This window comes from Ranitomeya variabilis, chromosome 3, assembly GCF_051348905.1.
Source record: "Ranitomeya variabilis isolate aRanVar5 chromosome 3, aRanVar5.hap1, whole genome shotgun sequence".
Lineage (NCBI taxonomy): Eukaryota > Metazoa > Chordata > Amphibia > Anura > Dendrobatidae > Ranitomeya > Ranitomeya variabilis.
Window position 1 is genome coordinate 454873094 of NC_135234.1, and position 12667 is coordinate 454885760.

The 12667-nt window shown below is 40.3% G+C and overlaps 2 protein-coding genes across 7 annotated transcripts in view; one reads left to right on the forward strand and one right to left on the reverse strand.

Annotated features, from left to right (window-relative positions):
* Positions 1–12667, reverse strand: part of LIMS1 (LIM zinc finger domain containing 1) — a 1169472-nt gene that overhangs the window by 606799 nt on the left and 550006 nt on the right. The window lies entirely within an intron of this gene.
* EDAR (ectodysplasin A receptor) overlaps positions 1–12667 on the forward strand; it is a 203266-nt gene that overhangs the window by 115932 nt on the left and 74667 nt on the right. For 3 of the 5 annotated variants that reach the window (XM_077296576.1, XM_077296577.1, XM_077296574.1), the window contains exons 2-5: positions 3146–3219; positions 4090–4212; positions 5374–5555; positions 6738–6823. In XM_077296576.1, coding sequence (XP_077152691.1) covers positions 3169–3219; positions 4090–4212; positions 5374–5555; positions 6738–6823 — 442 coding nt within the window. In that variant the 5' untranslated portion in view covers positions 3146–3168. Of the gene's footprint in view, positions 1–810; positions 939–3145; positions 3220–4089; positions 4213–5373; positions 5556–6737; positions 6824–12667 lie in introns of those variants that run through there. The other 2 variants (XM_077296573.1, XM_077296575.1) reach the window with 2 other exon arrangements.

A 12667-nucleotide genomic window follows, 5' to 3' on the forward strand; every position in this document is an offset into this window, starting at 1 on the left:
CTACATTTCCCTACATTTTGATCCAGACCACTAATACTGTGCTTCACTGGAGTTTTCAGGTCCTATTTCATGAAGAATAACCTCAGGTAAAAGCCAGTATTCTTCAAAGGATTCTAGATAAATATTCCCACAGACTCTCATCTGCCAAGTCAATTTACCTGCAGTGTATATGCTCTGATCTCTTATTATTCTTGACATTTGTCTTGAACGTTCTGAGAAAGTTAACCCAAGGCACAAAGGAGGGAGCACTTAGGCAGAGAGCAGCGCTTCTTTTGCACACACCCTTCTGGGCACAGACTTACTACATAAAGTAGGTGAGCTTATAGCTGACATGCAGTGGGCACTAATTGTGCAATATTTGATTATGCCTATTAATAAATTAATACATTATTGCAATAATGTGCTCTTATTTAACGTCATTTCACAAGTAGCAATTCATTCATGATTAAGTCAGTGTCGCATATGTTGCAAACCAGAGCACATAATTCACGGATTTTCAGAAGAACACAGAAACCTTGTGCAGGTTGGGGAAACACATTTGGACATAAGTGTTTGTAGTCTATCAATTTTAATTTTACAATTTTCAGCATGTTATCATTAAACTTATAACAAGATGCACTTCACATTCTTAAATTGATTGTGCAAGATTAGAAAAATGATCTGTCTTTAAAGAGAACCTGTCACCAGTTTTGGCCGATATGAGATGCGGCCATCACCTTTCAGGGCTTATATACAGAATTCTATAATGTTGTATATCGGCCCCCAACCCGACCTGTAAGAGAAGAAAAATAACTTTTATTATATTCACCTGTGGTGCGGTCCAGTCCGAGGGGTGATGCTGGTCATCCACATGAAGCAAGCAGGATGGCGGCATCACAAGAAGAAGGGAGGCTCCGGACTGAGATCAGCGACGTCCATTGGACCGGACCGCCCCACAGGTGAGCATAATTAAAGTTATTATTCTTCTCTTCCAGGTCGGGTTGAGGGCTTATATACAGCATTATAGAATGCTGTAGATAAGCCCTGAAAGATGAAGGCTGTATCTCTTATCGGCCAAACCTGGTGACAGGTTCCCTTTAAAAAAACAGCAGATTTTTACATGTAATCCCGATTGTTCTGGCCACAACGTTTCGCATCGTAACTGCCTTCTTAAATCTCATTAACTCACCTTAATCATGTCTTAAAAAAAATAGTAATATCTGAGGGCAATATTGTTTTATCATTAATATACCACTAAAACCATTAACCATTGCCAGTGTTGAGTGCTGCTTTCTAAGACTGTCTTGTTGGAGATCATTAATGATAACAGTTAGAGGGCCTGCCCAGTACTTTTATATTGATGGCCTATTTTTAGGATAGGTCATCAATATCTAATCAGTGGGGGGTGCGACACCGGGCACCACTACCGATCAGCTGTTCTCAGGGCGGATGTGTAGTACCTAGTCAACCCGGGTGGAAACAGCTGATCACTGGGGTGGTGGGTGTCATAACCCCACCAATCAGACATTTATGACCTATTCTGAGGATAGATCATCAATATAAAAGCAATGGACAACTCATTTAATAGTTTGTGTGATTTTGCGTGGTGACCAAGCTACTATCTGTATGTAGGCTACAAAGACATGGAGGGGAGCGCCTGCCCTTATTTGGCTGCACTTGGTAAAATACTTTATACTCAATACTTGGAGGCCACTTACCCACATGTCTATATAGCTGATATTACTGCTTGGTAATAAATATTGGTGGTGATGAGGAGAGAGAGGCTAAGCAGTGGTCCCATCTTGTAAACAGCTCAGGCCCATCCACAAATTCGAGCTAATGGCTCCTGCTCCTCAGATCCCAAACTTGTACTCAGCATCATTTAATCTGTGCCATAAATCAAGTTCTACAACACCAACTGGTAAGAAATGTGTATGGCAAAAAAAAAAAATATTTGTCAGGGTATAATGTCATCAGAAATGTCATATAAAATGATGGGTAAATAGGCTACACATGGACGATTAGTATAGCAATGTATGTAGTAAATACAGGCAGACTATGCACATACTCTATCACTGATGGTATGATAAAAAGTCAATTGATTATGATCTATTTTTATTTAAAATTGCGGTTGTCTTATCAGATCATCGAATGCCTGCAGGCACAGTGAGCAGGCGTTCTTCGCGGCTAGACGCGTGGGCAGTGCTTACCCCGCAAGTATTAATGATACGCACCTGGAATTATTAACCTTATACCCTGAGGAGGTTCTTTTTTTCACCACAACTTCCTGCCTTATTCTTTTAGTCTATCAGCGTGGATAGATACATAGAAATAACTGACATTTACCCTGGATTTTTCTGATATTACAGCATCACTGAGGCTACTGCATAGGCAATGCCTGATTGATTGGCTTCTAGGTTATATATATCGCTACATACTATACACAAGGACATTCGTGCCAAAAAATATGTTTTATTCATAGTACTACACAATAGGGTTAGGACTTGCTGAGGGGTGAATATAGGCAGTTGGTAGTCTTACACAACACTCTATCACAAATGCATTTTCCTTGCCTGTAGTGCATGGGTTAAACAAATAGCTATTAATTACACACCTTTGGCACTGCCTCAATGTAATCAACCTAAGGTGGGTACAGACATTATCCCGATTAAACACACTTCTATCAAATAACTGCACAATTTATAATATCATGATGGGGAAAAAACGTAAAGCAAAAAAAAAAGTAAGTAAAAACTTTGATAGGAAGTTCGGAATTGGCAGCTATCGCTCCGTGTCGATCCAAGAGTAATTTCTTTTCAACAAGTTGGCTTACGGAGCGGCTTAATATGTTACCTTCGATGCTTGTCGTAACGAGTTGTATAGCTCAAAGCAAGAGAGCAGGAAAAGCGTATGTACGAAAAGATAATCTCCGATATTCCAGCAAAGTGTCAGTTAAAGTCGACCTATAGTCAAAGTGCAAGTTGATCCCACATGAAAGGGAGCTCCGAAGAATAATGTGATATGGAAATGATCGGATTTACCTCCATATAAGGAATCCATTACAGCCAATTGGCGAATTTGAAATAAGAATTTGAAAATGTTATTTGAAATAAAATTATGATTTCTAAATCTTATTATTGGGTAATAAAAGCTATTTTTTTTATAGGTGTGACACATCGCAGCGGTAATATGAGCAAACAAGGTGACAGAAAATTGATCCATATATTCCCATTTTTAATGGTATGTACACAATGTTTTGAGAACATTAATATTTATGCACATAAGACTGTTGGCTATGATATTGATCAATACATTATCAATATGCAATCAGTGGAGGCACAAAAAACAAACCCCATGGATGAGCCATTACCAGCTCCTGCAGCCACCGGTTCTGCACAGTGTACGGAGATGGAGCCTCTGTACTGCGTAGAGGCCATTGGTACATACTGCAGCTCCACTTCCACTTCCCATCAGTGGGAACTAATTGATTTAGTATCATTGTCCTGGACAACCTCTAAATTTAATATCTATCTACTAAATAGTTGGAGACACTATGCAGCAAATAGACTTAGGCATTAGTTATCTTACTCCCTGAGCATTTATGAACTAATCCAATGCTGGTTCCAAATTATGGAATAATCAATATTAATAGATTACACAATTGTGTTGAATTGTGTCTTTAAGATTCTCTGGCTTGAAGGGAATATGTCAGCAGGTTTTGTCATGTAATCTGGGAGCACTATGATGAAGGGGCAGAGAGCTTGATTCCAGTGATGTATCACTTACTGGACTGCTTGGGGCAGTTTTGATAGAATCCCTGTTTTCTCTACTGTAGATGTATCAGTGGTCAGAATACTGAGTTGTGCATAACTCGCCCACATCACTGATTGGCAGCTTCCTGTGCACAGTGTAAGCTACCAATCAGTGGTGGAGGCGGGGTTAGCTGGACTGGCTAGCACGCGACCTACTCCTGTAGGGATAATCTCCTGCTGATAAAACACTGATTGTATTGAAACCATACATATCTAAGAGTGCACAGATGTCAGTGGTAGAATCTAGAAATAATTCCATCTTACTGTCTGACCTTACCGTTTCTTCTTCCTACCGCAGGTGTCTTTGGTGCATTCAGCTCTTGCTGAGTACTCGAATTGTGGTGAAAATGAGTATTATAACCTGACAACAGGTCTGTGCCATAGCTGTCCAATGTGCGAACCAGGGGAAGAGCCAAATTACGTAAGTACCTGGGCTAGTCAGAACAATGTCTTTCTTTTATGATGACATTCTATACATACATAATGTACAAGTGGGTGGGGGTTGCTTATTTTAAAAATTGTACTATATCTCTTCCATCGGACCATGGATAATTTCTTTTTGGGTGGATTTCCACTACCAAAGCAGCATCCCACTCACTGTTATGTCCAACTATTATATCTATGCTGTTGACTAGAACTATTATACACTCTGGCAAAAATGAAGAGACCACTGCAAAATGTTCAGTGTATGATTCTTCTCTTTTTTGGTATATTTTTGAGTAAAATGTAAATTGTTCATTTATTCTATAAACTTCTGACAACATGTCTCCGAATTTCCAATTAATAAATTTTGTATTTTTTTCTGAAAAGGAGAAATGGACAAAATTAAAAAAAAAAACCCAGTGCTTTCAGACCTTAATTAATGCAAAGAAAACACGTTCATAATCATTTAGAAACAACAATACTAATGTTTTAACTCAGGAAAAGTTCAGAAATCAATATTTTGTGGAATAACCATGATTTTTAATCACAGCCTTCATGCGTCTTGGCATGCTTTCCACCAGTCTTTCACACTGCTTCTGGCGCATAAATGTAAGCAGTTCTTCTTTGTTTGATGGCTTGTGACTATCCATCATCCACTTGATTACATTCCAGAGGTTTTCAGTGGGGTTCAGGTCTGGAGATTGGGCTGCCCATGACAGGGTTTTGATGTGGTGGCCTCTTAATTTTTGCCAGAGCTGTATTTGTTCATGTTGAGCACAAATATTAGTAAAGGTTGCGTCGGGGTAGGCAGATATAATGACTTGTACAGGAAATAGTGTGAACACTTACTGATAAAGAAAGCCATCCAGTCATTCACCCATCCACCCAGCTCTTCTTTCTATATGAGTTTGCCCACAGAGTGAATAGTCAACCTCTCTGAAGAGAGAAGCCGGACTCATTGGCTTTCTATAGGAGTCCAGGCTGGAGACAAGCAGTGTTCTGTATGAAAATACTGAATGAAAACTATATTTAACTTTTCTATGCTGCCTCCAGATTGAGACACATAGGAGATTACAACGGTAACGGAGTCTCCATTTGAGCAAATGAAATGTTGGTTTTCTGCAGCTTTCCTGGTATATAATTATTCTTTGTCATTTAGTCCTGTGGCTATGGAACTAAGGATGAAGACTATTGTTGTACCCCCTGTCCACCCGACAAGTATTCCAAAGGAGGCTACCAAATATGCAGGCGACACAAGGATTGCGAGATATTCTTCCGAGCCACAGTGTTAACTCCAGGGGACTCGAAGAATGACGCTGAGTGTGGACCATGCCTTCCAGGGTAAGAACATGCGTCATAAACATATACAGTAGAATACATTTTAATAGTGTTCTAAAGTTTTCCAAAATAGGATCATCCTACAACATAGGTGACATTCAATGGATGGTTGAGAATAGACGAAATGGTCTCTTTTCTTTCCAGAAAAAGTTCCATGTATTTTTGCTATAGCAAAACTGCAATACAACACATGGACTAAAGTGGCACTGTTTTTGGGGACAAAAAATTATATTTCATGACGACAATGCACTGAGTATTTTGAAATCAGGTGGTTTATTGCTATATTTATGGATATATTGTCTGCTAAAAAATATGTGGTGCATGCTATAAAACCACAATCACATTGGAATATGCAGGAGGAAACATCCTTCGCTTCTTGCATTTAATTTAACAGCCTTCTTCTGGGTACTAGTAATGAGGGATTTATGGACATAGCAACATTAATATAAAAATCCATTTCTGAGCTATATTTATTGGCAGGATTTTCTTATATTATTGATTTCAGTATACTTTAATGGATTATGCTATGGATATTAGACTGGCTCTCTATACTAGACATTAACAGCCTGTGTTAAGGGCAGGGGCAGATGAGCATATTTTTTGGTCTGAGTGCAAGCCGACAAATCATCGTATCACAGTCAGACCAATGTTATTCTCTGGGGCCGTGCACCTGTAAGATTTTCTCCACTCCACGGAAAAAAATCACTGCATACTTAAGTTCGATCCGATGTTTAGATTGCACTTGACAATACAAGTCAATGAGTTGTAGAAACCATCGGTTTGCCCTCAGTCCAATCTCCACGGACTTACAGAATGGAGAAGATGGAGACATTTTTTCTCCGTCTTCTCATTTGAGAGAATAGGATCACACTATGATCAGTGTGTGATTTACATTATTGACTCGATTCTCTCAGATGATAGAATATAGCGTCGTCTGCACTTGCTCTGAGGATAAGTCTTCAATATTTAGTTGATCTAGGACTCTGCTGATGAGCACTCTGATGTGAACACAGCACAAGAGTTATGCCTGGCTCCGCAGCTTAGTCTCATTCATTTGAGAGCCCCTTTAATGTTATGAAGCATACAATGGAAGTTTTCTGCAAAATCACTTACCGTATATATTATGCATTAATTTTTTTTTTATCAAATATTTTAAGCATGTTAAAATTTTGATCCTCAAACCAGATTCTACTTGTTAGAGAGCCGCCCTAAAAGCATTCACGAAATGGTTTGTCAACCTTGCACCGCAGCACCTCCGAGTGTCAAGGAATGTAAGTAAACAATATTGTTTTTCATCATATTCTAGAATTTAATGGTAGTCTTAAGGTAAAAGTAATACTGTATTTCCAAAAACAAACATGGAAACTACCGTAATTAATTTTTCTGAAGGTGTCTTAGAAAAAAACATAAACACTTAAGATCCATTATTCTAGAGCCACCTCTTCTCTACACCAACATGGCACCAATACTCCTCAGACTACCCAATAATCAGTGGGCATCGAAAATCTCTGACACTGAACTAGAGAGTTGCTCTATCATTCAGAGTACATAATTGAGTTATTTACGATGTGTATGCAGGGCCAAACTGGGACAAAAAAGCAGCCCTGCCACCCAAACCCCACCAGCTCATATACTATAACACTCATCAGTCCCGATCAGAGAATTTTTGCTACATTTTGTCCCTCACTCTCTTAAAGGAGTTATATGAAGAGCCACATGTCAATGGCACCACAGTGCGTATGATTGACCACAGCTCCATTTACAAGGTGCTCTTAAAAGCTACATTTCCCAGGATCATGGGGGTCCCAGCGGTCAGATCCACAACAAGCAGAAAGTTATCCCCTATCCAGAAGATAGGGGAGAACTTCTGAATTTGGCTAACTCTCCATACAGTATTATGGGTACCACATAGTCCTCCATACAGTATTATGGGTACCACATAATGTTTCATATAGTATAATAGCCCCATATAATGCTCCATACAGTACAATGGGCCCCACATATTCCTCCATACAGTATTATGGGCCCCATATATTACTACATACAGTATTATATGCCTTATATAATGCTCCATACAGTATAATGGGCCCCATATATTACTTCATTCAGTATATTGGGCCTCATATGTTACTTCATACAGTATAACGGGACCCATATATTAATTCATGCAGTATAATGGGCCCCATATATTACTTCATTCAGTATATTGTGCCTCATATGTTACTTCATACAGTATAATGGGCCCCATATATTACTTCATACAGTATAATGGGCCCCGTATAATACTTCTCCCTGCTCCCCACTGCTCTGGTCTCCTCAGTGTATTCCGATTCTCTGCACTGCTTGGCACAGAGGATGTGCTGTAGTGATGTCATTGCACCCTCTGTGTTAAGACGTCACAGAGCTCAAACGCAGAGGGGGAATGATGAGAGAGGGAGCATCAGTAGATGGCTCCCTCACTCATTGTTTTTAACTATATCAGCGCTGGCCCCTGGGCCCCACTACTTATGAGCCCCATAGCATGCCATGTCCCCGACGGCTTGTAGACCCCAGCATTTGCCCGCTTGCGCCAGGTGGTGATGTCAGCCTTGATATATGTGTCATAACTGAGCACCACCAAATATTAACCAGTGGGTGAAATGCTTTTAGGACACACACCCTTAAATCAAAGGGATTTATAAAAAGAAAATAATCAGCACACCGATTAAATAAGAGAAAAGTGGAGGACTCTTTATTAGCCCATTTGGTAACATTTCAATTCCACAGCAGAGAAATGTTCTGTTATGGATCTGAAACGTTGCCACATGGGCTAATAAAGAGTTCGCCACTTTTCACAATTAATCGGAGTGCTTCTTATTTTCATATATACACACATACTTAGACCAGATACTTATATTTACACCATGTATACAGGACGGGAGGAGTATACACAATGTACACAGCTCCACACTATATACTGTGGTAAGGAATATAGAGTGGAGCGACGTATATATTATATAGTGTACAGATGTGCCAGTGTATATAGTGTGGATTCCACACTATATACTATATACACAGCCCTTTACTATATGAACAGCTCTACACTTTATATATGAAACTCTACATTATAATTAAGACAGTATTATACTATATTTTGTTGCATACATCACATAGGAGACACACATAAATATCACATAGGAGACACCGTATGTGCTGAATATATATCACATTGAGACTACTGTATGTACATTATATAGGTGATACTGCAACTGCTGTGTATAGTCACAGTATCACTTATATATATATATATATACAGCAGTACCACCTATAATGTATATACAGCAGTAGCAGTATCACCTATATATTATACATAGAGCAGTTTGTGTACAATATGTAGGTGATACTGCTACTGATTTATATAATTGCAATATCACCTATATACAGTATTGTATATATAACAGTTGCAGTATCACCTATATGATGTACTAGCTGTACTACCCGGCTTCGCCCGGGTTAATGACTGCTGTTAGCAAAATAGAATGTGTTAACAAAAATTTATTCTGCACACAAAAACCACAAAACAAATAGATAGAAATGTAATTATTAAAAGGCAAAAACTAAGCAAATAGAAGCATTTCACAACATATATTAGCTTTGTTATACTGAGAATGTCTTTGTTGCCTATATTAACCAATCAGAGCTCAGGTTAATTAACTGTAGCAAAATAGAAGCTGAGCTGTGATTGGTTGCTATTGGCAGCCTGATAAATCCCCAGCCAACAGGAAGCCCTCCCCCCTGGCAGTATATATTAGCTCACACATACACATAATAGACAGGTCATGTGACTGACAGCTGCCGTATTTCCTATATGGTACATTTGTTGCTCTTGTAGTTTGCTTATTAATCAGATTTTTATTTTTGAAGGACAATACCAGACTTGTGTGTGTTTTAGGGCGAGTTTTATGTGTCAAGTTGTGTGTGTTGAGTTGCGTGTGGCGACATGCATGTAGCGACTTTTGTGAGATGAGTTTTGTGTGGCGACATGCGTGTAGCAACATTTTGTGTGTTGAGTTGCATGTGACAGGTTAGTGTAGCAAGTTGTGTGCAGCAAGATTTGTGCATGGCGAGTTTTGCGCGTGGCGAGTTTTATGTGTGGTGCATTTTGAGTATGTGCAAGTTTTGTGTGAGGCAACTTTTGCATGTGGTGCAACTTTTGTACATGTGGCAATTTTTCTGTGTGTGCAAGTTTTGCATGAGGTGAGTTTTCCATGAGGTGAGTTTTGCACGTGTGGCGAGTTTTGCGTGAGCCTAGTTTTGCATATGGCGAGTTTTGCATGTAGCGAGTTTTGAGTGGTGACTTTTGTGTTTCGACTTTTATGTGGCGAGGTTGGTGTGTGTGTGTGGTGAAATGTGTGCTGAGGGTGGTATATGTGTTCAAGCACGTGGTAGTGTGTGGCGCATTTTGTGTTTGTGTTCATATCCCCGTGTGTGGTGAGTATCCCATGTCGGGGCCCCACCTTAGCAACTGTACGGTATATACTCTTTGTCGCCATCGCTCTCATTCTTTAAGTCCTCATTGTTCACATCTGGCAGCTGTCAATTTTCCTCCAACACTTTTCCCTTCACTTTTTCCCCATTATGTAGATAGGAGCAAAATTGTTTGGTGAATTGGAACGCGCGGGGTTAAAATTTCACCTCACAACATAGCCTATGACGCTCTCGGGGTCCAGACGTGTGACTGTGCAAAATTTTGTGGCTGTAGCTGCGACGGTACAGATGCCAATCCCGGACATACACACATACATACATACACACATTCAGCTTTATATATTAGATATACCTGTATGTAATCTCCTGTATATAGTATATACCTGTGTGTCATCTCACCTATATATAGTATATATCTGTGTGTCATCTCCTGTATATAGTATATACCTGTATGTCATCTCCTCCTATACATAGCATATACCTGTGTCATCTCCTCCTGTATATACTATATACCTGTAGGTAATCTGCTCCTGTATATAGTATATACCTGTGTGTCATCTCCTCCTGTATATAGTATATACCTGTATGTCATCTCCTCCTGTATGTAGTATGTACCTGTATGTCATCTCCTCCTCTATATAGTATATACCTGTGTGTCATCTCTCCTGTATATAGTATATATCTGTGTGTCATCTCCTCCTGTATATAGTATATACCTGTGTGTCATCTCCCCTGTAAATAGTATATACCTGTGTGTCATCTCCTGTATATAGTATATAGCTGTATGCCATCTCCTCCTGTATTAGCCCTCGTTCACACGTTATTTGGTCAGTATTTTTACCTCAGTATTTGTAAGCTAAAATGGCAGCCTGATAAATCCCCAGCCAACAGTAAGCCCACCCCCTGGCAGTATATATTAGCTCACACATACACATAATAGACTGGTCATGTGACTGACAGCTGCCGGATTCCTATATGGTACATTTGTTGCTCTTGTAGTTTGTCTGCTTATTAATCAGATTTTTATTTTTGAAGGATACCAGACTTGTGTGTGTTTTAGGGCGAGTTTCGTGTGTCAAGTTGTGTGTGTTGAGTTGCGTGTGGCGACATGCATGTAGGGACTTTTGTGAGATGAGTTTTGTGTGGCGACATGCGTGTAGCAACTTTTTGTGTGTCGAGTTGCATGTGACAGGTTAGTGTAGCAAGTTGTGTGCAGCAAGTTTTGCGCATGGCGAGTTTTGCGCGTGGCGAGTTTTATGTGTGGTGCCTTTTGAGTATGTGCAAGTTTTGTGTGAGGCAACTTTTGCATGTGTTGCAACTTTTGTGCATGTGGCAATTTTTCTGCGTGTGGCAATTTTTCTGCGTGTGCAAGTTTTGCGTGTGGCGAGTTTTGCACGTGTGGCGAGTTTTGCATGTGGAGAGTTTTGCGCGTGGCGAGTTTTGAGCGGCGACTTTTGTGTTTCTACTTTTATGTGGCGAGGTTGGTGTATGTGTGGTGAAATGTGCACTGAGGGTGGTATATGTGTTCGAGCACGTGGTAGTGTGTGGCGCATTTTGTGTGTGTGTTCATATCCCCGTGGTGGTGTGATTATCCCATGTTGGGGCCCCACCTTAGCAACTGTACAGTATATACTCTTTGGTGCCATCGCTGTCATTCTTTAAGTCCCCCTTGTTCACATCTGGCAGCTGTTAATTTGCCTCCAACACTTTTCCTTTCATTTTTTCCCCATTATGTAGATAGGGGCAAAATTGTTTGGTGACTTGGAAAGCGCGGGGTTAAAATTTCACCTCACAATATAGCTTTGACGCTCTCAGGGTCCAGACGTGTGACTGTGCAAAATTTTGTGCCTGTAGCTGCGACGCCTCCAACACTTTTCCTTTCACTTTTTCCCCATTATGTAGATAGGGGCAAAATTGTTTGGTGAATTGGAAAGCGCGGGGTTAAAATTTCACCTCACAACATAGCCTATGACGCTCTCGGGGTCCAGACGTGTGACTGTGCAAAATTTTGTGGCTGTAGCTGCTACGGTTCAGATGCCAATCCCGGACATACATACATACACACACACACACATTCAGCTTTATATATTAGATACAGACTGCTCTATGTACATTATGTAGGTGATACTGCTACTACTCTATATATATTATACAGGGGATACTACTACTGCTGTATATACTGTACATTATATAGGTTACACTGCTACTACAGTATCGCCTACATAACATATATACAGCACTAGCAGTATTACATATATTGCATATACATGGAAACATTAATCTTGGGACTTACCCAGATCCTTCAGATGAGGGGGAAAGTGATGAGGAGCTGCAGCATGTGCAGCGTCGGACATGCAGAGGAGAGGAGCAGATCCTGAATTTTGCTGGTGAGAGTGAGCAGGAAAAAACTTTTGAATAAAGCACCTTAGTGCACGCGCTATCTTGCATGTCCATGCTGAATGCCATCGTGGCCGCCGTGCACGCATCATGACAAGAGCCGCCGCGGCCACCGTGCACGCTTTCATTGATGATGGTAAGGGCTGCCATGGCCGCCGCTTGGCCTTGTCAGACAACGTGCGCAAACAGGGGCTTCTTCAAAAGTTTTAAAGGGTCTTCCGCCATTTTGCAATTCAGAGCTGCCGGCCCAC